Raw genomic sequence first — 27877 nt, 5'->3', positions numbered from 1 at the left:
GGTACTCGTAACCGCTCCGCTCCCGTGCTGACGCATTCAGTGTCCACCGCGCATGTCCTCTCACCCCCCTGCAGCGTCAGCAGACTCCCCCGCCTTGTCCAAGTCGGCCAAGAAGAAGGCCAAGAAGGCGGCAAAGGTGGCAAAGCAACAGAGCGTCGACGCCACTGTCCTTGCTCCCGTTGACGACGACCTGTCTTCCTCGACTGGGTTCAGGTGTCACTACGGTCTCAACCCCGCAGCTGACTTTCCCTCAAAGGCTCTCGAGCCATACTACGAGGAAGCAGTCGCCAAACTCGGCATCGACCCCGCCGCAGCCGCTGTCGCCAACGTCGCCGCTACCGCTGCACGCACCGGTACCCTTCCTGCCGACCACCTCAGCTTTGCAAGCTACGCTTTCGATAGCCCACTCGGTGCTCCTCCTGGTGACAACCCATTCGCGGCTGGCTTTTCCCCATCCGTCGGCATAGGACACGACGAGCTCCTGGAGACCGCCAACGAATTATTCCGCAGGATGCACTACGACTCGTATGGAGAGGACGATCCGTACTGGTCCTCCCTTCCGGCGCATGTGCGCCAATTCATCCGCGAGGCGATACCGTTCAACGGACAGAGCAATCCCTCCACCGATCCTCATGCTACGCAAAAGGACCTGTACGCGATGGCCCAGCGTATCGTCCAGGCTGCAAGCCATGGGATAGGGTTCCAAGCGTTAAACTCTATCAACGGTAGAGCCCACATGCCTTCTAGCATTGCCGAGGACTTGGGGTTCCACAACCACCCAAACCACCCCGACACACCTGCCCGCGAGGACGAGTACGAGGAGGAGGACGACTTTGACGAGGAGCCCGAACCTGGACAGGTCCAGCCCAACGGCGACGCGCCAAAGAAGAAGAACAAGAAGAAGAAGAAGAAGCCGTCGCAGGCGGTCGAGCCACCCCCAGCGACCCTCCCACCTCCCGCTGTCAAGCAACCACCTCGGCAACCGGTACCTCCGCAGCCCCAACCTCCTATTCCCCAACCTCAATTGAATCCTCCACCGCCGCCCGTCGCGGCGGCTCCGCCGGCTCAGCCCCCGCCCAGTTCACGTGCGGCGGGCAAGCAGCCCATGACCCATGCGCCCGCTGCTGCGGCCAACCCACCGGCGCGATCTGCGCGCGCGGCCGGGAAAGCACCCGTCTCGGCGACGCCGCATACACACCACAACCACACCCACCCCCCGCCACCCAAGCCGGCAAGCAAGGGGAAGGCAGCGTCGCCTGCTCAACCAGCAAAGATTTGGACGGCTGCGACTCCCGAGGAGCGCGAGGCCATCACCCAGTTCTGGCTCAGATTGAGCGACGCGGATCGCCGGGAGCTTCTCCAACTCGAGAAGGACTCTGTGCTCAAGCGCATGAAGGAGCAGCAGCGTCATTCCTGCGGCTGCGCCGTGTGTGGGCGGAAAAAGGTCAACATCGAGATGGAATTGGAGCAGCTCTACCACGGCTATTACGCCGACTTGGAGCAGTACACGTCACACCAACGCGCCGCGATGACTAGCCAGGACTGCCCTCCACCTCCCGGTGCGGGACCATTCCCAGGCAGCGTCGAGATCGACTCGAGCGGCCAGCTCCTCAAACTCGACCACCTCGCGCCAAATCAGTCACATCATCCAAGCGTGGATGACAGCTTTGACGAGGACGAGGACGATGAGGACTTTGAGGATGAGGAGGAGCTGGACGACGACGACCTCGCGTCTGAGGAAGCTGGTACCGACTACGCACGCAAACACAAAGCCGTCGCACCTCGGCCAGAGGGGTCTAACGACTTCTTCGGCTTTGGCAAGAACCTCGCTACCATCAAAGGAATAATCACGGTTGCCGATGACATGCTCAAGAACGACGGAGCCAAATTCCTGGAGATGATGGAGCTCCTGGCTCAGAAACGCGGGTCCCGCGAGGAAGTCAACGCGCGCGAACTCCAGCAGGAAGAAACGGACGAGGATGACGACGACGACGACGACGACATCTCCGAGTCCCAGAGAATGGAGGACGGCCGTCGCATGTTCTCGATCTTCGCCGCGCGCATGTTCGAGACGCGCGTCCTCACCGCATATCGCGAGTGCGTCGCCAAAGAGCGTGAGGAGCAGCTGCTCCGGGAGCTCGAGGCCGAGGAGGAGGGACAGCGGGCCAAGCAGGAGAAGAAGGCCAAGGAGGCGCAGCGGAAGCGCGACAAGAAGAAGTGAGTGTCCAATCGTGTGCTCATGCTGACTTGCCCAGGGCTCAGAAGCAACGGCAAGACGACGAGCGTGCCGCGCGCGAGGCTGCCGCCGCCGAAGAGGCGCTAGCTGCCAAGGCGAAGGCCGCCGAGGACGCCAAGGAACGTCACCGTCGACAGGAGGAGGAGCGCGCACGCCGAGAGGCTGCCAAGCGTGCTGCCCTGGAAGAGGCGGCACGGAAGGAAGCCGAGCGCCGGAAGCGCCAGGAGGAGGAGCGCGCGCGGGAGGAGGAGGCTGCACGCAAGAAGCGCGAGCGCGAAGAGAAGATCAAGAAGGAGCGCGAGGCACGCGAGCGCGAGGCCAAGGAGAAGGAGCGCCGCGAGCGCGAGGAGAAGGAGCGGCTTGCCAAGGAGAAGGCCGAGAAGGAGCGCATCGCTCGCGAGGCGCGCGAGAAAGCCGACAAGGAACGGCAGGCCAAGCTCGAGGAAGAGCGCCTCGAGAAGCAGCGTCGCGACGCCGAGCAGCAGCGCAAGATGATCGCAGCCCAGCAAGCGTCTCGCGAGAAGGCTGCTGCCGAGAAGGAGAAGGCCGAGAGGGCCGCCGCCGCCGAGCGTGCCAAGGCTGCCGCCACTACTCCTATCCGCCTTGTGCCTGGTGTCGGATCCTCGCGTAAGCCTTCGTTCCCTCCTCCGCCTGGTGCTCGCAACGGGCCGAGTCCTCCTGGAGCAAGCCCAGCGCCGATTCAGGCCTCGGGCTCGTCCCAGGTCCTGTCGCCCTCCCCGACCTCTGGGCGTACGCCTATCTCGTCGCGCATCACTCCCAAGGCGCCTCAGTTCGGAACCTTCCAGCAGCAGGCTGTGCCGTCGATGGTTGCTCGTCCATCTCAGGCTCCACCGCCCGGCTTCGGCTATGCGTCTGGGTCAAGCTACACACGCCAGACGTACCGTGCTACGTCACCTGTGTTCACCGGCCAGCCCACGAACGGCCAAATGTTCGCCAGTGCGTCGTCGACTGGCTCGCCCTCCTCATCCATGCCTCGGAGCTTCGGTGCCACACCGGACAATGCCTTCGACGCGTTCGACCCTCCCCGCCCAACCTTGGGAATGGGCTACATGGGCAAGTCCGGAACTCCAACCCGGACACCCGACGAGCCGTTCCGCGCAGGTGCCATCGGGCAGCGCGTTCCGTCTGGACCCGGTGGACTGTTCTCTCCTAGTGAGGACGACTTTGCACCGCGCGATCCAATCGCCCAGCCTATCGGGCCTCCCCCTCCCGGACCCATCGGCTCCCGGCCACCAGGACTGTTCGACGCAGCCCCAGCTCCTCCCGCAGCTGCGATTGGCGTCGGCGCACCCCTCGGCGCGATTGGCAGCGAACGTCTCTCACCGTCCCAGCCCGACAAGGTGCTGGGATCGGCGGCGCTGGGCGGCGACGAGGTCGTGACAGACACGCGTCGCGCACCACCGCAGTGGAGCAGCAAGCCGATGCCCGGAGCCATTGGCGGAGGACCCATCGGCGGCGGAGGTGCTGGACGGTGGTCTGCCGCTCCTGGACGCGCGAACTGGGCACCTCCTTCGCCATGGACCCTGCCTTCTGGCCCAGGTGCCTTCGGCTCGTCCATGGCCGGTGTCACGGCGGGCATGGGCAGCCTAGCCGTCGGAGGTGGTGCGACGCCGTTCGGCGCGCCCGGTGGTCCCAGCATGCTCGGCGCTCCAGGAGAGATGCGGCAGACCGACCTCGCGCCTGGCGCTCCACCTCCCGGCTTCGGAATGCCCGCAGCCCAGCACCACCAACTGGGACTCGACCAGCGCGGAGGGCGCAACTTTAGCGGTGCGCCCGGCCAGTTCTACGGGCAGAACATGTTCAATCAGGGCGGCCAGTAACGCCCACCTTAGCAGAGCGTGCTTGTTATGCAGATGCATTCCTCCATGTGCCATTCGTTGCAGCTTGAACGCGATACTCACATCGGCAGTGTTCACATGTCCCGTCTATTATACACTAATTACAAGCACAATGTTACAGTTGATGGTTGCTGCGCAGTAGCCCCTGGCCAGTAAAGCCGGCCATCTGCTTGGCCTTGAGGTCGACGAGGGGCTGACCGCCGGAGGGACCGTGGCCGGCAGAGAGGCGTGGGCGCGGGCGCGAGCTGTGGCCAGTGGGCGTCCGGCTGAGGCCGGTGTGTTTGGCCAGGCTGGGGCCTATGGGTATGGCGGGTGCGGGAGTGGTGAAAGAGTGGGAGTGGGATTGGGAGTGGGAGTGGGTGTGGGCGGAGAGGTTGAGGCGTGCGCGGACACCGGGGTCGGCTTGGGCCATGGCGACAGAGCGGCTGGCAAAGATGGCGCTGTGCAACTTCCAGCCCAAGGCGTCGTCGGTAGCCAGGAAGCTGATGTACTCTGCGGGGTTCTGAAACGAAGCGGCAGCGTCGAGTCTCTTGAGCGCAAAAGTGTACGGCATCGGCGCCTGGCGGCTCTTGCGCACGGTGTACACATCCGTGAAGAGGGTGCTGATGTGCACCTCGTCCTTGCCCTTCTCGTTCTTGCTAAGGAAGACCTGGCCGCCGCGCACGTCGAGCCACTTCTTGGCCCACTTGCCCGGCTTGGTCTCGAGCTGAACCCATCCGCAGACCATGGGCGGCGTGTCTGGGATGTTGCGTGTCCATACGTTGTGGGCTGGCATCTCGCGGAGGACGAGCACGTTCGGCGCAGTCGCGTCCCATCCCTTGAGGACGCCCGAGAGGATCAGCTCGTGCTCTCGCACTTGGCGTTCTGCCGTCAGCTTCATTTCGTTCTTTCCAGCTCACCCAGGCCGAGCTCGGCAAAGCTCTCAACGACGACCCAGTTCCCTTCGGCGATGTCGCCACGTGCGCGCGCGGTCATGAGCACATCACGTGCCGTCGTCTCGGGGAACGCGTCGAGGTTGATGGGCCGCGCGTCGGAACCGCGCACAACCATGCATCGCACGGCGGTTGAGCGGCGAGCAGGCGTCGGCTCAGTGGGCGTTGTGGGCATGGGCATGCGCCCAGCGTTCGACTGCGAGCGCTTGCGCGTCGCCTGCGAGTTGATCGATGTTGCCCGGCTAAGCGCAGCCGAGCGGTCGCCATCCGACGGAATGCGCTGCCCACTGGCACCGCTCCTCGCGCTATGGCCGCTGGCGCTGCGGCCCACTGTGGTCGAACGCGATAAAGATGGTGTGCCTGAGTCGCTGCGCTCACACGGCGGGGGACGCAGAGCGCGCGACGGGATTGGCGGAGCGTTTTTGACCGCCACGCGCTCGAGCTGGCCAGCTAACGCGTCTGGAGGAATGCCCTCGCCGTTCCACTGGCGGCGCGAGTTGTTGGTCACAGACGTTGCGCTGCGGCGGAGCTCGGCTTCCTTCTTCGCTTCGCGCATAGCACGATGCGCCCGACGTGCCTCGCGGCGCTTCTTCTGCTCGGCTAGGCGCTGCTGCTGCGCGGCTGCCGCGCCGGGGTGCAAGCTGCCCAGTGGGACGTCCTCGTCTTCGCTCTCGCTAGTGTCCGAGCCGGAGTCATCCCACGCGCCCTCGACAGTACGCGCGTGTCTGCTGCGGCTGCTGCCGCGGGACGATTCGCTCTGTCCTGACACCCGGCGGCGTGGAACATCGCGCCAGGACGACCACATGGCACTGTTCTGGTCACTGGGTGGCGCGTCGCTGGAAGATTCCGCGTGGTTGTGGTCGTAAGAGCGGGAAGGTGGGGTGTCGTCAGCGAAGCTGTGGGTGCACGAGTCGGTGGGCGCAACGGCAGTGTTGGATGCAAGACTCTCGCGTTCTCCAGGGCCGGTATTGTTGCAGTAGTTGTGGAAAGGATTACTGTTGACGTGGTCGTCAATAGTGGGGAATGCGGCGATGGCAGCCTCCCAGGACTGTGTTCCAAATGTTGAGGGACACGTTTCGGACCGATCGTCCTGAGACGGGTTCTCATTCCGCCTGTGCGCCTTCTGGGCGAGAGCCCTTGTAAAGGCCTCCTCACTTTGTGTTCGCGAGTGGCCTCGCCTTCCCCACATCTCCTGCATCGCAGTAGGTGTCATGATGTCATCCTGATCGAGCGCGGGCGGGTGCTCGAGAGCGTCACTGGGCGACTGGTCGGGAGAGTGGCGTCCACTTCCGCCTGTTTGCGAGACTTGAGGTGTGACGAGCTCGATCGACGAGCCAGACACTGACACAGCCGCCGTGACGTCGATCGAGAGGTCTGGTGCCTGTGACGTAGATGTCGTTCGAGAACGAAGTGAGCCTCGCCTCGAAGTTGGCGCTGACGAAACCAAGTCCATCGTCTCCAGATTCTCAAGAGGTTCAACACACTGCTGCGGGGCATCCTTGCTATCGCTGTCGTCGCCGAGGTCGAAACTGTCGTAGAACTGCGGACGAGGAGGTGCCAGAGGCGACTCGCGCATTGCAACCGCCACCAGCTCATCGAGTGCGGGGACGCGGTCTGGAGTCGAAGGACGTATCGTCGGGGACGGCACTGGCGACGCACCGCGTGACATGCGACCGCCCTCAACGCCGCTGCGGAAATGGCTCAGGATGCTTGAAGGCCGGCGTGTGACACCCATGCTCTTGCTCTTGCGTAGACGCGGGACTAGCGACTGCTTGAGGTTTGTGAGACTTGGCGAGTTGCGGGGTGTGCCGACTCCCTCGATAGGCGGAGGGGAGGGCAGAGCGCCAAACTCTTGCGGTAAGGGCGAGCGCGATGGGCGGCGCCCACCCAGCAGGTACGAGTAGTCTATGGCGGACGCGAAGGGGTCTTTCTCCATGTCATCTATGTGCGTCACGTTGATCCGAGCCGAGAGCGCGCAGTAGGTCGGGTATTTCTGATCCAGCTGCGCAAGTATCGAGTCATCTTTACTGCTGCGGTGCGAGTGCGCGCGGGCAAGTCCCCCGCCCCCGTTCAATTTTGGTGACGAGAGGTACGAGGCTGAGGGGTCCGGCGAAAATGCGAGGGGCGGAGAGTGGACTGAGGGGTCCGGCGACAACGCGAAGGGTGGAGAGAAGGCAGCCTCTGGAGCGGCAGGTGACAAGGGCCTTGGCGGGCCTGCCTGCGCCTGGGAAGTGAGGCGCGCGCGAGCATTCTCGTGTACGAGCTCGACGGGAAGGGAGGGGACAGGAGGCATGTTCTCCTGCTCTGTGTGGCGGTACTGCTCACGCATGTTGCCCGCCGACTTGGACCGCCATAGCCGTTCCATGCCGCGTTTCCACGCGGACTGCTTCTTCCCATCAAGCGCCTTGTTCTCCAAAGGGGTTGGCGCGCGCTTGGCAGTCGGGGTGTTCGTGTTCGTCACCGGGGATAACGGAGGGCGCGGAATTGGCGTCTTGAGCTGCTGTTAGCCTTGTCCAGGGTCACCCGCGGTAAAGTGTAACGCACATCCTGACTGTCCATCTCGTTCTGGCGCACTGATTTGCTCAGCAGGCGTAGCCTTGTCTTGCTCTTGCGCGGCCTGAGTTGCGGCACTTCGGGCAATGGCGTATGTGAAGGGAGTTCAGCGGACGAGGGTGTTGCAGGGCTTTGGAAGGTGGATGATGGCGAGGGGAAGACGGTGGATGGGCTTGGAGTGGGGAAGGGCTGGCAACTGGGTGGCCTCTGGGTGCTCGATGGCCGGGTCGCCATCCCGACGCTGTCGGCCATGGATGGTCCGCGTCCGTGACTTTGTGAGACTGACGGCACACGACCGTGACATTGCGAAATGGAAGGTCCTCGGCCATGTGTCGAAGCCATGGTAGGTACCGCCTGCTGCGACTTGCGCGTCCACGGCCAAGCACTAGCATCGACGGGCGGCGACGGGCTCACTATACCCGACATTGTGTTGCTGCGCGACCGCCCGCCGCCGCTCTTTGAGCTCTTTGTGCTCTTGACACTGCGACGATCACCGGTATTGGATGACGTGCTTCCGCTCAACCTTGAGCGCCATGACGTTCGCTCTTTTTCGTTGTCATCGCTGTCGTCGTCCCAGAACCCGCTCTTCGCATACAGGCCGCTGATGGGGGCACCGCTCTCCGCAGCCTCTCGCTGGGCAGCCGACACGACGCGTTGCCGGGCTGGGGACGACTGTGCGCTCGCGAGCTCCTTTATAGGCGTGAGAGGGATCGCGTGTCCGAGGCTCGGCGAGGGATTATGTCCCAACGACGGCGTGTATGTCGTTGAGGGTGATTGCCCGTGGCCGAACGACGGAGTGTGGGCACGAGATGAGCTTACAGAGGGCGACTGCCCGTGGCCCTGGCTTGAGAGTGGTGGTGGCAGTGTCGAGAACGCGCTGGAGAAGGAGGTGGTGCGCGAGTGCGCGCTCGACAAGGAGGGAGTTGGTGCATGTCGTGAGGAATGAGTGGACGCCATTGAGGATTTCCGCCAGATTGGCGCTGGGGGGAAATGTCGTGTGGATAATGGACGTGCGCTGTGGAGGAAGGGAGGGAAGGGAGTGAAAGGGAAGGTAGGATTGTCGTTTGGTTGACGTCGAGGCCACGGGGTGTCGCTGTGTTGTTGTTGTTGTTGTTGTTGTTGTGGTTGTAGCAGGTGGATATAGAGAACAGAGATGTGGAGAGGTTGAGAGATGAATGGATGACAAGTAGAGAGAAACTGTTTGGGATGAAAGGATGAAAGGATGGAAAGATGAAACTAGACTACTGAGCGATGAAGATGGGTAGAGGGTGACCAAACCGGCTAAAGACGCGACTGACCTTGAGACCTTTAACAACCCAAGTTTCTCGGGGTTTTGGGTCTTGGGTTTCCTGGGTTACTCTATCATCATTGATCTATTGATCCGATACTGACACTACACTACGCGCTCTACAACAAACTAGAGTGCTACTAGGAATACGATCAACCTCTAGTTGTGCAATTGTGCTTTGATGCTTGCTGAGAGTTAGAGCTTGATAGTGTTCCCATAGTAAAAGTGGTACCAAGTTTACAGTCCAAAGGGTTCAACTCGAAAGCTCAGTGTTTTGGTCGTGTGCCTGAATAATCGTCTTTTTCGCGTCCAAAGTGTTATATCATAATATCCTGACGTTCTCCAAAGCAACAAACTCCCCTTTTACCCCTTTCCGCCTCGCATCCTTTCCTAATTGATCCCCTTTAACCCTTAACTACCTAAAACCCACGCTCAAAGGGAAATCGAAATAGTAACCCCAAAAGGGAGGCTATGAGGCGAGGAGGCTATAAACCAACCATCCATCTCTAGTCAACCAACGCGCCATGCTGTCACAACACATATCCATCCCGCAATGCCGCGCGGAATTTGATTAACGCGTCGCGTCAGCTACAGTCCAGAGAGGTTAGGGTAGGTTACGCCGTCCAGAGGGACGAAATAGTGGCAAAGGCGCGATGCCACCTTGAATTGCCTGCCCGACCAAAATCAGGAAAATCAAAGCCAGACGCGTCCAACCCCATTCCCCATTCCTCGGTCCATTCTGAGTTCAAGCACCCCGAATCTCCATTACATTCAGGTTTCCTCCCATTCTCACCCACAATACAACAGACAAGAGCCGGGGAAATCATGTTGGTATGTTGTGGCTTGAACCGGTAACCATAGAGTCAGCCCGAGCCGGCCTAGGCCCCGATCAGGCTGCCACATCTCACATGACCAACGACGGACCTGTACCTGTGGCTTGAGAAGGCTCGATGGATCGAGGCGAAGAAGCATTTGAAGACGCAGTGTTTACATTGTCACCGTCCTCATGCCGAACAGCTGACCTTACGACTCGATTCTTACAGCCACGCTAGCCAACACTGACCAACCTAACCTTAACCTGCAAGCTGCAAGCTACAGGAACTTGACGTGACGCGGACACGAGCAGACTTTTACGCGGAATCGGAGACATTCATTGGATACATGTAACGTTCGACCAAGTAGGTGTGATGGGCGCGGTGCAATGTATGACATGTATGGGAGCCAAGTACCAAGACCCCGAGATCGGGGGCGAGAAATTGGGCTCTGAGCTGTGAGCTGTGAGCTCAGAGTTCAGAGCCAACCAGGGCGGTGAGTGCGACGGACAGGTCTAGAAGCGGCGACGAGTCGGGCCCGCCAAGCTCGGTGCCCCAAGCCCGAGGCGTCTAGACAAGGCCTGCCTGGGCGAGGCCTTGAGGGTCGAGGTCTGCCGGGGCGAGGTGTGAAGGGTGGCGCTGTGGCCATGTTGGTGGCCATGAGTGGGCCAGAGCGGGGGGGATCTTGTCTTGTTGCTTCTCCCGGCTCCCGACCTCCCCAATGGTCTCATGCACTGGGCAAGTAAGCAGAAAAGGGCGCGTCGTTTCTAATATCCCGGGACCCCAGTGATTCGGTGAGAGGAAGGTGTCGCCCAAAGCCAGAGCGTGCGAGTACTGTGGGGGTAACCAGCGCCCAGATCTCCTGCTTTGGTGCTTTGGTCTCCTCTCAAGGCCTCATCACGGACCCGTTGAGACAAAGGCCGTAGGCAGCTGGACATGCAAAGGAGACCTTGGTTTGTCAAGTGTGGCACCAAAGCAGGGCGAATTAGTTTTTTCCGCACTTCAGTGAACAATGAGCACATGTCGCTGCGTGCGAGACAGAGAGAGCCCATGTTGGTCACTCGGCCCGATCGGCCCACACCTACAGCTACCATCTGAATTAGTTGAATGAACAGCATTCACCGCCCCTATTCAATAAATAAAATGTAGAGCAACTCTGCTTGTCGACGACCCACCCATGCCATGTCACTATGCACTACGAATACACTACTACGTCATGTCGCGCACGCCGGCCTCGCTAAAGCTGAGCATGCCGCCCTCCTGGAGTTTCTCGACGACATCCTCGGCCTCGGCAACACTCATCTTGGCAAGGACCTTGTTGACCTCATCCAACTTTTCCGTCTGGAGTGCCGCCTTGAGCGGAGCGGGGAACGCCTCAAACAACTCCCACTTGAGCTGGAGGAACGCACGCACCTGTTCCATGTCCAGCTGTTCTGCGCCCTCGCCCTCAACGCGCAGGTCAGCCGGAGGCGGTCCGTCGGGCAAGTTGAACCCGATCTTCATGTTGGGGTCCTCTGCGACGAGCTGAATCTGCTCGCGCTCACCGTCATCCTCGGCCGCCTCCTTGGCGAGCTCGACAACTCGCCGCTCAATGTGGCCGTAGGTGCGGGAGAAGTCGTCCGCGAACATCTTGAGAGACTTGGGGTTGTGCGAGATCATGCGCTGGAAGAAGAGTCCGACGCCGTCACGGCCCAGTTCGCGGCAGTAGTTGATGATCAGAGACTGGTGGACACAGCGGCGCGCCAGGCCCTTGTCGCCCATCCGCTCAGCCTCAAACGCCTCCAACAGAACAGCGTTGTGCGCCTTCTCCGTGAGAACCGACGAGTCGTTCTGGATAAACTTGTACGACTGGTCGAACGCGCCGAGCGGGATGTTGACAAACTTGCGCAGCGCAGGCGTCATCGTACCGTACTCGGACTCGTCCTCCTCCTCTGGTGCTGTGGCCTTGGCCGCCTGCGACGACTGCTGTCAGTTTCCATTTCGATGGCTTAACTCACTGATGCTCCGGGGTTCAGCACCTCGATCTCCTGCACCGTCTCCTTCTTGGGCGAGCTAGGCTTGGCCTGGGGCTTATCGAGTGGACCCGGTGCCGCCTTGCTCACCGCCGAGCTGTTGAAACCTTCATGGATATCCTCGCTCGTAATCTTCTTCTTGCCCTCCTCCTCCTCCTTCTTAATCTCGGCACGCACGTCGCCGTCACGCTTGTCAAGAGCCTTGATGTGCCAGCCCAGCCGCTCAGCAAGTGCCTGTGCCATAACCTCGGCCTTGGTGTCCGGCACGGTCGCTTCGTTAGCCCAAGCCGGCTCCCCGCTCTTCTCGTCGACCTTCTTTCCCCCCTTCATAACCACGCCGTTCTCGACCTCGGCGTCTCCGTCGACGAGCCACGCCGCCTCGCGCCACACGTCGCCGAGAAGCTGACCCATCATCATGTCGTACGTCGGCTGGTTCGGTGCCCCAGTTGCCGGCTTGTCGGGCGACGGCTGCTCCTTCATTCGCCGCTGGACGGCGCGGTAGTGCAATACGCCCTTAGTCTTGACGCCGTCGAGGACGGAGACGATACGCGGACGCAGCACGCCATTGAGGGCCAACTCAGAGTTGAGCTTGAGGATGAGGAGGCGGCGCTGCTCACGCTTCTCGTGGATGTCGCGCTGGCGCCAGCGGATCATCGACTTCTTGTCGACGTTCGGGTGCTCCTCGATGTCCGAGTCATCGGAGAGCTGTCATCAGCGGGTTTATCAGGGTGGTAACCCACCTCGAGGTTGTCCCACTTGGAGTAGTTGAGAGGCATTGTTGGGGTGTTCGGGGTTGTAATGAGAGTCGCGTAGGTAGCGAGCTCGATTTAAGAGGTGGCGAGCACGGGTGAGCTTAAGATGGTCGCGTCGGTTGTGGAACGTCCGAGAACGTCGTCATCACAGGTTGCAAGAGTCGCATAATCGGCGCATGGATGTCACGTGGAATTACGTTCGATTCTTGACCCACTCACTGCTTCGACGTCACCGCTTTCCTCCTTCCTTCTAGGGTGGGCTACGGCTGCGGCTGCGTGGCGGGCGATTCAACTTGATCCCATTCCTCTCTTCTCTTCTCATCGCTAACTAGCTCACCTTCATCCATCATGTCGGTCAGCTTCTCAGCGCCAGACCTACAGCCCACCTACCAGGCCATCATCAATGGCTCGGCAGACTATGACTGGGCCATCTTCAACCAGTCCGGCAACGAGCTCAAGGTCCAGGCCACCGGCGAGGGCCTCGAGGACTTCTCTGACGAGTTCATGGACGGCCGGTGAGTTGCTGAGCTTTCACATGAAACTGACAGCAGCATCCAGTACGGCTTTGCGCGCGTCAAGGACCCGAGTGTAAGCCATCCACTGACGCTTCTGACGCCAGCGCTCGCTGGACCGTTTCGTCCTCATCGCATGGTGCGGAGAGGGTGTGCCCGAGTCGAGGAAGGGCCTGTTCCGTGAGCTTCCCATTTATCTCTTTGCTCACACCAGACATCCACCTCGCGCAGGTGCAGAGCAAGCTCATCAAGAACGCGACGCTCGTTATCCAGGCCCGCTCGGACCTCGACGTGACGCCCGAGCACATCAACAAGCGCATCCAGGAGTCGAGCGGCTCTAAGTACTCGTCCTCGGCACCGGTGCCCGCGCGTCCGGCGGTTTCCAAGCCGGCACCCATGCCGTCGTACCGCCCCAGTCAGGGCCTCGGCGGTTCCCAGGGCAAGGTTTGTACTCAACACTTTCTCAAGCTCACACCAGCCTGCTGCGTTCGGCGCTGCGAACCGCGCTGTGCCGCCTCCTCCCGCACCTGGTCCTCCTCCTATTCCAACCGCTGCGAGACCCACTTTCGGTGGTGTGCCGCCCCGTGCGCCTTCTCCCGCCAAGGCCCCTTCGCCGCCTAGGGCGCCCTCCCCACCCCCTGCGCCTGTCGCTGCGCCTCCTCCTCCCGCTCGCCCTGTGAGCGCGTCAACTCCCAGCGTCCAGGAGCCTCCGAAGCCTGCAGCGGACGACCGCATCGCGCCCGTCGGTACCAACTACGAGCCCGTGCGTCTTGCCAAGCCCGGCAAGCTTGGCAGCCGCTGGAACCCTGGCGCCGCGTCGGCTGCCAACGATGACGAGCCGTCCTCGACCGGCCCAAGCCTCAAGAGCCGCATGGCCGCCTTCCAGAGTGGCGGTGCTGCTCCTGCCGCACCTATCCAGCAGCAGCGCAGCGGCCAGAAGCTTACCTGGTCGCAGCGCCAGGCCGAGGCCAAGCGCCAGCGCGAGGAGGAGGAGGCGCGCAGCTCGGCTGCCATCGCTGGCGCGGCGGCCAGAGGACCCCGCGGGAGCTTCGGTACCTCGAACGCACCGGCGCGTGCCAGCTTCGGCTCTGCGGGCTCGCCCCGGCCCTCGTTCGAGGCGCGCGCGGCCTCGCCCCCTCCCGCTCCGGCGCCGCCTCCTCCTCCCGCGCGCGCCCCTTCTCCGCCGCCTGCGGCGCCTGTCCAGCCTCCCATGCCGGAGTCCCGCCCTACTCCTGCTGCGCCGAGGCAGGTTCCCCCGCGCCCTGCCGATTCGGACGAAGAGGAGGAGGAGGGCGACGACTGGGGAGCGCCCCGTCCCCCGCCTGTCAGCTCGTTCCGTCCCCCGCCTCAGGCCGCGTCGCCAGCCCCGCCCCCTCCCCCTCCGCCCCCTCCTCCCCCTCCTCCCCCTCCGGCCGCCGATCCCGTGAGTTGGTACCATCTTGTTAAACTGACACCAGGTTGCTGAGATCACTCGCCTTAAGGAGGACCTGACGCTGCACGACACGCCGCCCCCTCCTCTGCCCCCTGTCCCAGGCCCGCCTCCCGTTCCCCAGACCTCGCGGCCGAGTATGGGTGTCGCGGCTGGGATTGGCGCCGCTGCCATTGGTGGTGCTGCTGCTGCTGGTGTTGCTGCGTCATCGGCGGCACCTCCGCCTCCTCCCCCGCCTCCCCCGCCTCCTCCTCCCGCGCCGGCCGCTCCCGAGCCAGAGCCGGAGGGGACGACCGCACACGCGGTTTACGACTACGAGGCGCAGGAGGACGGCGAAATCGGCTTTGCCGAGGGCGAGCTCATCACGGGCATCGACCAGGTCGACGAGGGCTGGTGGTCGGGCACGAACGCAGCCGGCGAGTCGGGTCTCTTCCCGAGCAACTACTGCGAGCTGGTTGAGGGTGAGGGTGTGTACGAGACGCACCACGAGCCAGAGCCAGAGCCCGAGCCCGAGCCCGTTGCGCCGCCTCCGCCTCCGCCTCCTCCCCCTCCACCTCCTCCCCCTCCTCCCCCCGCCGCCGCTCCTGCACAGGAGGAGGAGCACATGGTCGCGGCGTACGACTACGCTGCCGCCGAGGATGGTGAGCTGTCGTTCGCTGAGGGCGACAAGGTCACGAACATCGACCGCGTGGACGAGAACTGGTGGGAGGGCGAGGCGAATGGCCAGCGCGGCCTGTTCCCGAGCGCGTACGTCATGGCCCCCGAGGAGTATGCGCAGCAGCTCGCCGAGTATGAAGAGTAGAAAGAGGCATGAAATGTAGATACCAGTAGACAACGAATGAATCACGACTCGGACGCGGCATGCCGGGATAGAGAGGGCTATTTCCATTCATTTATCATGTCTCGCTTCCTGTGCTTGTACACATGGCCGGAACAACCTGCCACTTGGTGTCACAGAGCAGAGATGCCTCATTGCGTCACCATCGGCACGGCTAGGCCAGACGAGAATTGTCACGCCTCCCGCCACGACCGCCACAGCGATGACAGTGCCCTGACTCCTATGGGCACAGCTCGAGCTCAGTCTAATGACACCGACAAGGACCAAGCTGCCCGCTGGCAAGATGTCAAGCTGCTCGCTCAAAGGATGTTCATCTACAAGACTCTGGCGTGTGCATGGCATCAGAGCAGCTGCATTTCAATCATTTGAATGTCGCTGGGGTGTAATTCGAGTATCAACAACACATTACCACCCAAACATTAGAATTTGAACCTAATCTGTCACGTGACCAGTTGGGCGGGGTTACCTCCACTTGGCTGAAATTTCAATTGCCACCCCGTCATCTCGGCTTGGTCTCAGTTGCACTCTCCAGCATCTCTAGTATCTCTACATCTCCACCATGAGCGACCCCACCACGGAGGCCGCCCCCGAGGTGTCCAAGAACAAGCGTTTCCGCAAGGACAAGCCATGGGACACGGACGACATTGACCAGTACGTTGTTTCTCTTCTCAGCTAACGATAAGTTGGAAGATTGAGCCGATGGCAGCTCCCAGCAAGGGAACGCACCAGCCTTTCCTCGAGGAATCATCTTTCGCGCTTCTCTTTCCGAAATACCGCGAAACCTACCTCCGCTCCATCTGGGGAGGCATCACATCGTCCCTCGACGCGGTCGGACTTGCATGTGAGCTCGACCTCGTACAGGGCCGCATGAGCGTGCGCACCACCCGCAAGACGTGGGACCCCTATGTTATTCTCAAGGGGCGCGATCTGCTCAAGCTCCTTTCGCGAGGTGTGGCTGCTCCTCAAGCTCTCAAGATTCTGCAGGATGGGGTTGCGTGTGACGTTATCAAGATCTCGGGGATTGTTCGAAACAAGGAACGATTCGTTAAGCGTCGTCAGAGGATCGTCGGGCCAGGCGGGAGTACACTTAAAGCCATCGAACTTCTCACCGACTGTTACGTTCTTGTGCAGGGTAATACGGTTTCGGCAATGGGGAGCTGGAAGGGCCTCAAGGAGGTGCGGAGAATCGTGCTGGATTGCATGAACAATATCCACCCGATTTATCGGATCAAGGAGCTCATGCTTCGGCGCGAGTTGGCAAAGGATCCCAAGCTTGCCAATGAGAGCTGGGACCGGTTCTTGCCTAGTACGTTACCGGGGATATCGAGTTGGACTAGCTAACGCTCAGAGTTCCAGAAGAAACACCTCAAGACTTCGGAGAAGACTGCGCGCAAGAATGCCGCGCTCGAGGGCAAGGATAAGGAGCCAGCCAAGAAGAAGGTCTACACTCCCTTCCCGCCCGCCCAAACTCTGCGCAAGGAGGATATCGCCATGCAGACGGGCGAGTACTTCCTCAAGGCGTCGGATAAGAAGTCTGCCGAGGACGCCGAGCGCGCTGAGCGTCACGCCGCTGCCGACGAGAAGCGCCGCGCTAAGCGCGAGGAGATGTTTGTCGCGCCTGCCGAGGACGCCGCTCCGACGCTCGACGAGCGGCGCAAGAAGCGCAAGCTCGACCGCGATGCCAAGGAGTAGGACGGGCAGCCAACGGGCCAGCTACGCGCAAACAACTTGGATATAGAACAGGCTGTGAGCCACCCCGCCCACAGCTGGATGAGATGCATGTTGTACAACCACTAGACTAAACAAAGTAGCTCGGGGCGGCGGCGCGGCGCATGGCGGGGTTTTTCTGGTCGGTCTGGTTCTCGATCGCAGCCTCGTATACCTTGAACGACGGGTTGGTCTCTTCGTCGACCTGCATGATACTCGCGCTGTTCCCGCATCGGTAGCAGTAATTTGGCGCAGACCACACCGTCACGAGCTTCTCGTCAAACATGTGCTTGTAGCCCTCCTGCACGAGCTGGTGTGCGCGCGCAACGAGCTTGAGCCCGTTCACGTGGTTGAACTTGAGTCAGCGGCCACCGTCAGCAAACTCACCTCGCCCGTCACCTTGCCGCCAAACAGCCACCCTGCACCGCGCGGGCTCACGGCCCACGTCTCGACGTCGTCTGGATCCGACCACATGAGGTCGCAGAACGGTCCTTCATGGGGCACCTCCTGTGCGCGAGATATTGTGCGCACCTGGTCGAGTGTGCGGATATCTGGGCTCAGTCCTCCATGGACACAAAGGATCGACGAGTCGATAATAGCCGCGAGGTTGAGGTTGTCGAACACGTTGCAGCAAGCCCGCCAAACCGACGGGTTGCCGTACTTTTGCATACACTCGTCGTAGAAGCCGTACACCTGCGTGATCTGGCGTGACTCGTGGTTGCCGCGCAACAGGGTGATGCGTTCCGGATACCGCGCTTTCAAGGCGAGCAACAGGCTCAACGTCTCGAGCGAGTAGTATCCTCGGTCCACAAAGTCGCCCTGTGATTAGAGGAGGGGAGAAGAGGGCGCACCATGAAAATGTAACTCGTTTTGGGCGCCTCACCGCCCCGCCTAAAGATCTCGAGGACGTCCCAGAACTGTCCGTGGATGTCGCCACACACTGTCACAGGGCTCTGGACGAGATGTACGTTGCTTTCCTCGAGCAGCAAGTCGGCCACGCGCGCGCACAGCGCCTTCATCTGACGCTCTGGGAGGTGCTTGCATTGTCGGATCTGGGGTGAGCGCGGCAAGGCGTGCAAGTTATGGGGAGGTCTCGGGATGTGGAGAGACACGGTTAGGAGCGCCCCACCAAGAGATGGGCGGGTGTCCCGAATCCCGGGCGAGGCGCAACAGGTGACAGTGACCATGTGGGGCCGAGTAGGAGCATGCGGGGTCAGAAGCTCAGGATGCAACGTAAGTCGCCGTGCAAATGTCCTCCAGACAGAGGACCCTCCCAGGCTGCCACACTCTGCACCCATCTCAAAGCTCCCTAAGATCTGCCCATCGTGCTCCACTCGTCACTCTTTGCTCTAGACCGATGTCTCTTCTCCCTCTTCCTCCTCCTTCTCCTCACTCCCTGCCAAAACACCACCTCTCCTACCTCCTTCCTCTCATCCTCCCTGCTCCTCCTGGCCACTTCCCCTCCACACCCAACCTCCCCACCTTCCTTGCTGACTTACATGCTCGATCCACGCGTCCGGGTCGTTATATGCCGGCACAACCATTGTTGATGTGTCTCACAAGAGACGGCGCAGCGCCGTGCGCTCGGTGGTCTGGAGCTGAGCTCGGATGCGCTCAGGAGCCGGTCGAAGAGGGGGTCGTTAATGTCGAACGGGAGGTGGTTGAGGCAAGAGATGGAGTGACGGGCGTGCGATGAGGATGGTGGATGCAAGATGTAATAGATGACGAAGAGCTTACAGTACTAGTTGCTTTGAGTGGTTCATATGGGATTGGTTCCGTTTCTGCCCCACTCTAAGCTCCAATCAACTTCCCCTTAAATTCCCTGCAGTGCTCCGTCATACGCAATGAACAAATCATTATCATAAAGCTACAAAACTAGAATCTACGCTCAACCGCTCGCTAGCTCTGCGATGAGCTGGCACGCCATCTCGAGGAAGTGGAACGGGCCGCTGACACCGTGCCCAAACTCCTTGGCCATGGTGTGTGGCAGGGGGTTGGCTGGCGTGCCGGGTTTGGCCATGCTTGTTGGGAGCGACCCCACACTCAGCAGCGAGCCTGGTACCGAGCCGGGAGGGGCGTCCTCGCGCGCAGCGCCGTTCGCCGCATCGCCTACTGGGTAGTAGCCAAAGTTGCGGAAGTCGACGAGGTAGTTCTGGTCGTCGACGCGGTAGAGCTGTAAGTCCATGCGCACCTGGAGTCAGAAGATGCACGCCACCTTAACTCACCATCACGTCGCCGTACCGCGCCCGCGTCTCAACGAAGAATAGTCCCTGTGCGGCCTTCTCGTTCGCCGCCGCCTCCTTCTTCCCAGGTGGCTTGCGGCCCATCGCAGGTGGCTCCTTGTCCGGGTTATCCTCGCGCCACTTCCAAAGCGCCTCCTCGACCTCCTCGGTGTACCCTCCGGGCGGGACGGGCCCGATCTCAGGCAGAGGAATGTTCTCCTTGCGTCGCCACTCCATACCCAGCAATTGGAGCGTCTTGTAGATCTCGAGCATGACCTCCATTGGCGGCGAGCGGGAGCGGATACCAAAGTGCCACCTCGGCTTCTGGAGAGGCTTGGCCTCGAACGCTGGGGCTGGGGCAGGCGGCTGAGAGAGGAGGGCACGCGCCGCACGCTCCGCTGCCTCCTGCTCTTCCGTGCTGTCGCCGCTCGACGGTGTGATCTTCCCAGGCAGTGAGGTCCCGAGCACTTCGAAGTGGCTGTTCGGGATGTCCTGGATCTCGAGATCCACCTCGTCAAGGTCGTTCTCCTCACCGTCGCCCGCGTCAGGCGGGCGCCCGCCAGGAGGCGGCACCTCGGCGTTCCACGCCGGTGGCGACGACGCCATAAAGTCCTCGAGCGCCGACTGGTCCTCGTCGTCGAACGAGTACATCGAGTCGCGCAGCATGCGCTTGTGATCTCTCACAAGCTGGTAGGCGACCTTGACTTGGTTGTCGCCCTCCTTCTGCAGCGCCTCCCACACCATTGGCTCGGTGTACGTAGAGATCTTTTGGAGGAGCTCTGTCACAATCTCGGCGTCAATAATGCCGAGGTCGTTGGTGAACACAAGCCCCTTCTCCTCGGCAAGCTGCTTCGGGTCCGCTTGTCCTTCGTTGAGCAGTAACAGCGTGCTCAGATCGTCCATTGGCAGTGAAGGGTATCTCTCCGAGATCGGTGTTGGCGGCAGCGGCTGGAGGTAATGAGGGAGGTGCTCGGTGAAGAACGGCATTTTGCGGATCTCGGCAATTGTCGCGCGCTTGACGGGGTCGACAACTAGCATGCGCTGCAGCACATGCTGCGCCTCCTTTGACACGTGCGTCGGCATCGTGTATCGCCCGCTTTCAATCTTCTTGAACAGCGACGGGATGTGGTCGTCGTCAAACGGCAGCTTTCCGCACAGTAGGACGTACATGATGACGCCGGCGGACCACACATCAATCTCGGGCCCCGAATACAGCTTGCCCGAGATGACCTCTGGTGCAGCATAGTTTGGACTGCCACACGACGTCTTGAGAAAGTCGCCGTCCGTCATGAGGTTAGACAGGCCAAAGTCGCCAATCTTGATGTTGTTATGCGAGTCGAGGAACAAGTTCTCGGGCTTCAGGTCACGGTGCACAATGTGGTGCCGGTGGCAGTACTCGATAGCGCTGATCATCTGTTGGAAGAACCTCCGCGCCTCATTCTCGTCCATCTGGTCGTCAGCTCGCTCCATCTCCAGAAACTCACCCCGCCTTTGCCCTTGGCCACAATGTAGTTGAATAGCTCTTCGCCCGCATACTCCATCACCATGATCACATCCGTCGGCGTTGTTATCACTTCGTATCTGTTGTCAGCTCACCCTTCCAACGAACGTGCAGTTTGATAATGTGCGGGTGCCGCAACACCTTGAGGTACTGGATTTCGCGCTTGACACGCGCGTTCATGTCGGGCGTCGTGATCTTGCTCCGGTTAATTAACTTGAGTGCAACTTGATGACCAGTGATGGCGTGCGTGGCAACTGCGCTTTAGCAGCCGAGACAAGGGCTCAACTCACGCTTGACCTTGCCAAATGAGCCGGTACCGAGGGTGCGCTCGATGATGTACTGGCCAATTCTGGGCTTGGGTCGTGAGCGGGGATCGGTGGCACCTGCAGGAAGGTCGCGCCTCGAGCGGCCCGAGGGGATGGGAGGCGCCGGGCGGGTCGCCATGGTGGTGTGGGTGTGGGTATGGGTGGCGGGTGGGGAGTGTCGGTGTGATGTGTGGGGAGTGTCTCGTAGTTGTGGGAGTGATGACGGCTTGACGACGTGAAGTACAGGTGGACTGTTGGACAGATGACGAGTGGATGGGCAAGTGATGAGAGTGACAAGTGGTTTCAAGTGGTGGTGAGGTGGTGGCCGTGGTGTTGCCAGCACTAGTTGGTCACTGTTCTGCTACCCAACTACCCTTCCAGTCAACTGCTGCCTTTTGGCCCACAACTACACACGGATAGGGTCCTATGATCTTAAGGGTAACGCAACATATATACGTGGAATTAGGTAATTTGTATTCCCGTCGTCTCCCAAAGGTCCCAACTACATCAGATTTCAACTAATCGTGACATTAACATGGCCAGGTGCAAACATGCAAGGTGTGTCTGTATGCAGAGGAATAGGCGAGCAGAGCGAGGTCGTAATGATGGAATGGATTCGAGTGACAAAAGAGTTACTAGAGGGAGAAGTGGCACTGGAGTACTGGAGAGGAGTGTTGGAGGTGTAAACTAGGTGTTTCAGGGTTGAATCAGTCTCAGATCTCTTGACTGATCTATTGACTTGACTTGCCCTCAAGTCCAATAGTAATCCCCCTTATCATGATCGCCGTCCTCTTGGCGCGACATCGGCGCCATACAATCCACAATCTAATAATCTAGTTGGTGTCTTCAGACTTTAACGTGACGAGTTCAAAGTGAAAGCCCAAGCTACCAAGCTGCAAGCTGCCAAAACACCAAAGCTATCGTCAGGCAGCGCGTCCACGATCGCGGACCTGCGGACCTCAATTAGCGGCCCTGGTGAGGTCCCACCAACTCCAACCGAGGCGTGTCATCCCGTCATCCCGCTACCAACGCGAGTTCCGCATTTATCAAGGAGGCAAGCCTCCTGGAGAGGAGATGCTTCACACGCCAGCTGCCTGTTGGTACCAACATAGTGGGCGAGAGACCAAGAATAGGGATCCGAGTCAGGTGAATGTAGTTTGTGAGGAGCGCTGACCTGTTGGCGTCAGAGGCGCCTAAGGGTGATGATGCAATGACGTGTTGTAGTTGTAGTTTGTAGTTTTGAAAGGTGGGGGAATATGTAAACAGCGGGGGTTTCCGGGAAGAATCAAGGGATGAAGCAAGGTGGAATCATATCTTGTTTGGTGCTCCAAAGGAGGCCTTAAGGAGGGAGTCTTTTGTTATAGGATTCTCAAAGTGTTATTTACAATTTAACAGTAGTCAGGGATGCAAGGGAAAAGGTGAAAGAGGGGAAAAAGGGGAAATACTCGGTGGGCAGGTCTGTGCCATCATCTATTAGTGGTTAATAGTTAATATCAAAAGTGACAAGTGGAGGGAAGGTGGAGGGAAGGTGGAGGGGAGGAGGGAGGGGAGACTTGGAGGTGACTTGTTGCCACCCAATGATCCAATCCTACCATTATCCGATTAGCCAATGAGATGAATCAAGAGTGAGGTTGATCACCCCCTATCTACCGCCCCTCTGAGGTTGCACGTTGACAGCTTGACAGCTTCCTGTAGTCACTCCACCTCAGTTGACTTGCACTCCACTCTCTTGAGAGACCGACCCTCTGTGCTCTCCTCTATCCCATCATACCTCTTCTACACCATGGGTAACACCCCCTCACAACATAACGCTTCAGGCTCTCACTCATCTCCAAGTGGGAAGGGAGGTGCACAGTCATCAACCTCCCCTCTCACAGACTTGGCTCGCGCTTCATCACAGCGAAGGCATCCCAACCTTCGCCTGCCCATGCCTCAGCGCTCACAACAACAGGGTCAACAAGGTCAACCCGCTGCGCACGGCGTCTCTTCACCACTCTCCGAAAACTCCATTACCTCTCCTTCACAGCAAAAGCCAGGTAGCGCTAGCCCTCGCAGGCGCAAGAGTCTCGAACTCCCAGACCTCAACAAGCTCAGCTTTACCCCAGCTTCCCCTCAACCCACAACAGCCACTCAGACCGCAAACGCCAGCGCATCAAACGCTCCAGCCAACTCGTCCCTCCCATCCAACAGCGCATCAGGTGGTTCGACCTCGTCGCCAGGTGCATCTGCATCGCCTCACCAGCAGCAGGGTAGCGCTGGTCCTGCCGTCGACAGCGGCAACCTCATGCCACCGTCTAGCGGCTCTGTCATCCCGGGCGTGACCGTTGTCCCCGTCAACGACTCGAGCACGCACGTCCCTTCCCGGCCCATCCCTATTCGCTCACCTCGCGCCATTGCTGCAGAGCTCCCACATGACCGCGCGCACCGTCCACGGCCGCAGGTCAACCTTGTCGACTCGCCGCACCGCACCGGCCTCACCCCTCCTCCCCCGACGGCGGCCGCGACCCCGGCCCCACCCGTATCTGCGGCTGGGACAGACGACGCCAAGGCCAAGCGCGACGGGCTCGTCGACGTGCCGATTCAGTGGAATGGCGGTGGCAGGAACGTCTACGTGACTGGCAACTTTGCCGACAACTGGCGTGGGCGCGTCAAATTGAAGAAGAGCACGCACGACTTTAACACGGTCCTCCGCCTCGCACCAGGACAGTACCGCCTAAAGTTTATTGTCGACGACTCGTGGCGATGCTCCAAGGCCATCCCAGCTGCCACCGATGACGACGGCACGCTCGTCAACTGGATCGAGGTCGACGCGCCAAAGACCGAGGAGGAGCTGGCAGCCGAGTGGGCCATGGACGCCAAGCCCGCGACCAAGGCGGAGGACGTTGACCCGCACCAGTGGACGAGCGAGCTTCCAACCGCCCTCGTGCTGTACCAGTACCTTGAGGAGCTGCCGCAGATGTACTCAAACGATGTGCTGCGGCAGTTTGTCAGCACGGCGCCGTACTTTGCGCCCGTGCCCAAGCCCCCTCAACTGCCCCGTATTTTAGAGAAGGTGTGTTTGCTATCTGAGACCATGTGGCTGACGTCCAGGTTATCCTCAACTCTGAACCCCGGCGTCCACTCGAGCCGGTCCCGGCCAACGCAAGCGGCCCCCAGGCAGAGGCCGTCGATGACAACGCCATCCTCCCCACCCCATCCCACGTCGTTCTCAACCACCTCATGGCGTCAGCCCAGAAGAACGGCACGCTCGGTGTCGCCACGACCTCGCGCTACCACAAGAAGTATGTCTCCACTCTACTGTTCAAGTCGAGCTCGCCGCCGTCGGACGACAAACAGTCCCTCCCGTCTCCTCAAGAGCGTGCCGCTGCATTGGCTGCCGCAGCGAATGCTGCGTCGTCATAAGATGGTGAACCTACGCACGCCGAGTTCAACCGTGTATCTGGGAACTAGTGTGCTGCGCTGTAGATGGGAAGAGGACTGTCACCAGCCTCGTTAGATTATGTCCGTAGTAGACTTGTAGCGCCTGGACATGATCCATGCTTCAATGCCATGCCTGTAGCTGTGATGATGTTGAGATGGACAACTCTTATACTTGGCAGATCGGTTGGCTCGTTGGATGACTCTTGACTCAGGGTGGATCACTGGTGGCTTGACTGTGTGGTGGAGGGTGGAGGTTACACCCACGCGGCTCGAGTTCCTCGTTGACGTCGGACTCCAACTTTGCCTTGTCGTTGCATTCTACTTCCACATCGACTAATAAACGGCGAGCATGCTGCCAATACTGCTCGCCCTCCTCTCGCTGCTGTCGGCTGCGCTGGCCCTCCAGTCCGACCTGGCTGGCGTTGCAGATTGGCACACGGCACTCATCGGCGTACCACACCTCACTCCTTCTCCCCCCACATTCATCCCCATCGACGGCGCACATGCGACGGTCATGGTCACGGAGGAGGATCTGGTGGCGGTGTTGAATGGTAACGGAAGCCTGCGTTGGCGCCAGGAGGTGCCGGATGTACTCTCGTTCCAGGTACACAACGATGGTGAGTTGTAATTGTAGTGGTGACAATTGACAGCAGGCCTCATCGTCCTTAGTGGCGCGCTTGGGACCAATGCTCGCCTGTACGATCTTGAGAATGGCCGACTGCGTTGGGAAGTGGCGTGTGGCGACGCGTCGGCCAAGCTCGACTGGCGGCTGCCGGAGGGTACGCGCGGCGTTGGCGCGGATGTTGCGTTCCACAACGAACACTTGTTTGTTCTCTCGGAGGGGCGCCGCATCACCAAGATCAGGCTCAGTGATGGGTCAAGCCCATGGAGCTGGGAGTTCCCCGGCGACGGCTCGGCGAATCTCTTCAAGCAGATTGTGGTCAACGGCGACGAGGTCAACGTCCTCGGCGTCCTCTCCTCGCTCACCGTGCCCACCCTTACGCATCTCACATTCAACGCCGAATCTATCATGCCAATCTCTGAGATGTCGCATGTTCCAGCGGGCCTTGGCGACGCGACGAACGGATACCTTCTCCTCCCCCGTGGCGAAGTCAAGGAACCCGGCCTGCGCGGTTGCTGGACCGAGGATAGCCGGTACCGCTGCACCGACTTATATGGCGACGGCACGGTGAACATACGCATCAAGGATCATATTGCCGGCACTGGGCGGCGGTACGAGCGCATGATCGACGTGGGACTCCGCGAGCACGGATTCATGCTCGGTCTGCTCAAGAGCGGCGCTGTCCTGGTCATCGAGGTTGGCGATGGCGGCAACGTCGTGGCTGAATTCGACCGCTCGCGCCAGAACCGTAACGGCATGCCAGTGCACTCGGGGGCGTACCACGACGGCGTGTACACCTTTACCCGCGTGTACTACAGCTACGACGACAAGGGGTGGAAGGTCCAGATTATTAGTGTGCGCGACGGCGTCGTCGAGCAGACCGAGGACAGCGTACCCCTGGACCCGAAGCACGGTATTCCGCGTTCCTGCGCCTCCAACCCAGACGGCAGCGTGTTCGTTACCACCAGCACTGGTGCTCTTCAGCTCTCCCGCGCCGGCCAAGTCGTGTTCATCCGCGAGGAGGCCCTCACCGACATTGCCGGCGTGCACTTTGTCGAGCTCGGCGAGCCCGAGACGGAGGAAGCGCTCGGCCTTATGGCCCACGAATCGTTCATTGGCCGCCTGACTCGCCACGCAGGTATGCTTTCTCGCCTTCCTGCATACATCCAGCACTTTGTGCAGCGACTCAGTTCGACTGCGGACATTGCGGCCCAGACTCCCCCGCTCAGCAAGGACAAGCTCCACCGCGACCAGTTCGGGCTCCAGAAGCTCGTCGTGGCGATCTCGCGCGGTGGTAAGGTCTATGGCTTGGACAGTGCGAACGGCGGTATCCTGTGGTCACGCAACCTCGGTTTCTTCGACCAGAACGGCCCCGAGCTTCAAGTATACGGCACCTGGGCTACCCGCGGCCTCGGCGAGCGCGGTAACCCTCAAATTGGAGTTGTTGCCGTACGTACCCGTGAGGACAAGCAGGTCACGCTCGGATACACTGTCGACGCGTTTACGGGCGACGTGGCCGGCGACAAGGAGGGTGGGTATGATGTGCCCGTCGGTCGGGAATTGTTCACCGGCCCTCCCCACAGCGCTTTCCTCACCAAATTCATCCACTGTTGCACCGGGAACACGATTGTCGGAGTCGTCGATGACAAGGACACGCTCCACCTCTTCCCGAAATGCAAGAAGGTCGTGCGTGAGATCGAAGCCGCCCCGTTCTTCTACACCATCCTCGACCGCGAGTTAGAGGGTACCACTCTGCGCGGATACACTCCGGGCGCCGCGGGCGAAGGAATCACTTTCTCTACTGAGGAACTCTGGTCCCGCCCCTTCCCGGCGCAGGACGTATTGGAGGTATCGTCCCTCCATCCCTCGCCGGTAGCGAGTTTCGGGCGCGCACTTGGCGACAAAGCCGTCCTTTACAAGTACTTGAACCCACACCTCCTCATTGTGACGTCGGTCTCGCCATTCACGTCCACGGGCCACGTATACATTATCGACAGCGCGACCGGCGCAAGCGTGCACGAGTTTGACATCCCACACGTTGTGGGCAATCATGTGAGGGCGGCAATGGTGGAGAATTGGCTCGTGTATGCGTGGCTCGAATCCGCGACCTCCGGCGCTACCTCTGGGGGATGGCGCCTAGCCAGTGTCGAGATGTACGAGCACGGCGCGCAGAGTGTCGGTCGATCCTCTCTCGCCTCCCCGCCCTCCATCGAGGCTGTCACGCAGACATTTATCCTTGAGAGCGACGTCAAAGCGTTGACATTCACGACGAGCAAGTACGGCGTAACAACGAAAGACCTACTGTACATCAACGACGCCGGACAAGTCGCGCACATCCCTCGTCGGTTCTTGGATCCTCGCAGGCCCGTTGGTAAACCGACAAAGGCAGAGCAGGAGGACATGTTGGTTCCCTACAGCCCCGTTATTCCGGGTACGGCGCAGCAGGTCATCTCACACGTCTATCGCGTCCGCGGACTCAAGTCTATTGTCGCATCTCCGGCTCTCCTCGAGAGTACCACTCTGGTTCTTGCGTACGGGTTAGATCTGTTCGGGTCGCGCGCGCTCCAGCCCTCGGGATCGTTCGATATCCTCGGGACGGGGTTCGCCAAGACTTCGTTGTTGCTCACGCTGGGCGCTTTGGGCGCGGGTGTTGCGGTCGCTGCTCCGTCGGTGAGGCGGAAGTCGCTTACTGCTAAATGGTTCTAGATAGAGCATGTAGCACAGGTGCCAGATCGCTATGCGTGTGTGGACGGGCGTAGTCCACGTGAAAGGGATAGACGAACTATGGACCACAAGGTTTGCTCAGAACCAGTCAGTCATGGGTCTAGCGAGCGCATAATGCAACGTAATCTACATGGTATCTCTCCGACTCCCATC

The 27877-nt window shown here is 60.4% G+C and overlaps 9 protein-coding genes across 9 annotated transcripts; 5 read left to right on the top strand and 4 right to left on the bottom strand.

Moving 5' to 3' along the window:
- Nucleotides 1-52: 52 nt before the first annotated feature.
- On the top strand, nt 53-4077 carry NST1 (uncharacterized protein; the record flags this gene model as incomplete). Its single annotated transcript, XM_060596809.1, has 2 exons — nt 53-2217; nt 2256-4077. The coding sequence occupies 2 exons, from the start codon at nt 53-55 to the stop codon at nt 4075-4077; spliced, it is 3987 nt and encodes a 1328-aa protein (XP_060453765.1).
- Nucleotides 4078-4210: 133 nt separating this feature from the next.
- Nucleotides 4211-8537, bottom strand: CcaverHIS019_0112160 (uncharacterized protein; the record flags this gene model as incomplete). The annotated part of the gene is made up of 3 exons (XM_060596808.1): nt 4211-4959; nt 4995-7524; nt 7572-8537. 3 exons carry the CDS (start codon nt 8535-8537, stop codon nt 4211-4213), a joined length of 4245 nt encoding a protein of 1414 aa, XP_060453764.1.
- A 2352-nt stretch (nt 8538-10889) lies between these two features.
- On the bottom strand, nt 10890-12468 carry CDC37 (uncharacterized protein; the record flags this gene model as incomplete). The annotated part of the gene is made up of 3 exons (XM_060596807.1): nt 10890-11633; nt 11678-12397; nt 12433-12468. 3 exons carry the CDS (start codon nt 12466-12468, stop codon nt 10890-10892), a joined length of 1500 nt encoding a protein of 499 aa, XP_060453763.1.
- Nucleotides 12469-12792: 324 nt separating this feature from the next.
- ABP1 (uncharacterized protein) lies at nt 12793-15187 on the top strand (the record flags this gene model as incomplete). The annotated part of the gene is made up of 6 exons (XM_060596806.1): nt 12793-12959; nt 12996-13032; nt 13064-13136; nt 13171-13400; nt 13435-14379; nt 14414-15187. The coding sequence occupies 6 exons, from the start codon at nt 12793-12795 to the stop codon at nt 15185-15187; spliced, it is 2226 nt and encodes a 741-aa protein (XP_060453762.1).
- Nucleotides 15188-15782: 595 nt separating this feature from the next.
- KRR1 (uncharacterized protein) lies at nt 15783-16915 on the top strand (the record flags this gene model as incomplete). The annotated part of the gene is made up of 3 exons (XM_060596805.1): nt 15783-15874; nt 15907-16529; nt 16572-16915. The coding sequence occupies 3 exons, from the start codon at nt 15783-15785 to the stop codon at nt 16913-16915; spliced, it is 1059 nt and encodes a 352-aa protein (XP_060453761.1).
- Nucleotides 16916-17021: 106 nt separating this feature from the next.
- SIT4 (uncharacterized protein) lies at nt 17022-18474 on the bottom strand (the record flags this gene model as incomplete). The annotated part of the gene is made up of 4 exons (XM_060596804.1): nt 17022-17285; nt 17318-17749; nt 17782-17982; nt 18430-18474. The coding sequence occupies 4 exons, from the start codon at nt 18472-18474 to the stop codon at nt 17022-17024; spliced, it is 942 nt and encodes a 313-aa protein (XP_060453760.1).
- A 344-nt stretch (nt 18475-18818) lies between these two features.
- SNF1 (uncharacterized protein) lies at nt 18819-21097 on the bottom strand (the record flags this gene model as incomplete). Its single annotated transcript, XM_060596803.1, has 5 exons — nt 18819-19121; nt 19156-20601; nt 20637-20733; nt 20805-20907; nt 20944-21097. 5 exons carry the CDS (start codon nt 21095-21097, stop codon nt 18819-18821), a joined length of 2103 nt encoding a protein of 700 aa, XP_060453759.1.
- Nucleotides 21098-22885: 1788 nt separating this feature from the next.
- On the top strand, nt 22886-24360 carry GAL83 (uncharacterized protein; the record flags this gene model as incomplete). The annotated part of the gene is made up of 2 exons (XM_060596802.1): nt 22886-24010; nt 24049-24360. 2 exons carry the CDS (start codon nt 22886-22888, stop codon nt 24358-24360), a joined length of 1437 nt encoding a protein of 478 aa, XP_060453758.1.
- A 367-nt stretch (nt 24361-24727) lies between these two features.
- Nucleotides 24728-27706, top strand: CcaverHIS019_0112090 (uncharacterized protein; the record flags this gene model as incomplete). The annotated part of the gene is made up of 2 exons (XM_060596800.1): nt 24728-24995; nt 25032-27706. 2 exons carry the CDS (start codon nt 24728-24730, stop codon nt 27704-27706), a joined length of 2943 nt encoding a protein of 980 aa, XP_060453757.1.
- Between the last annotated feature and the right edge of the window lie 171 nt (nt 27707-27877).

This window comes from Cutaneotrichosporon cavernicola (assembly GCF_030864355.1).
Source record: "Cutaneotrichosporon cavernicola HIS019 DNA, chromosome: 1".
In the NCBI taxonomy this organism is placed as follows: domain Eukaryota; kingdom Fungi; phylum Basidiomycota; class Tremellomycetes; order Trichosporonales; family Trichosporonaceae; genus Cutaneotrichosporon; species Cutaneotrichosporon cavernicola.
This window is presented reverse-complemented; position numbering and strand designations above follow the sequence as displayed.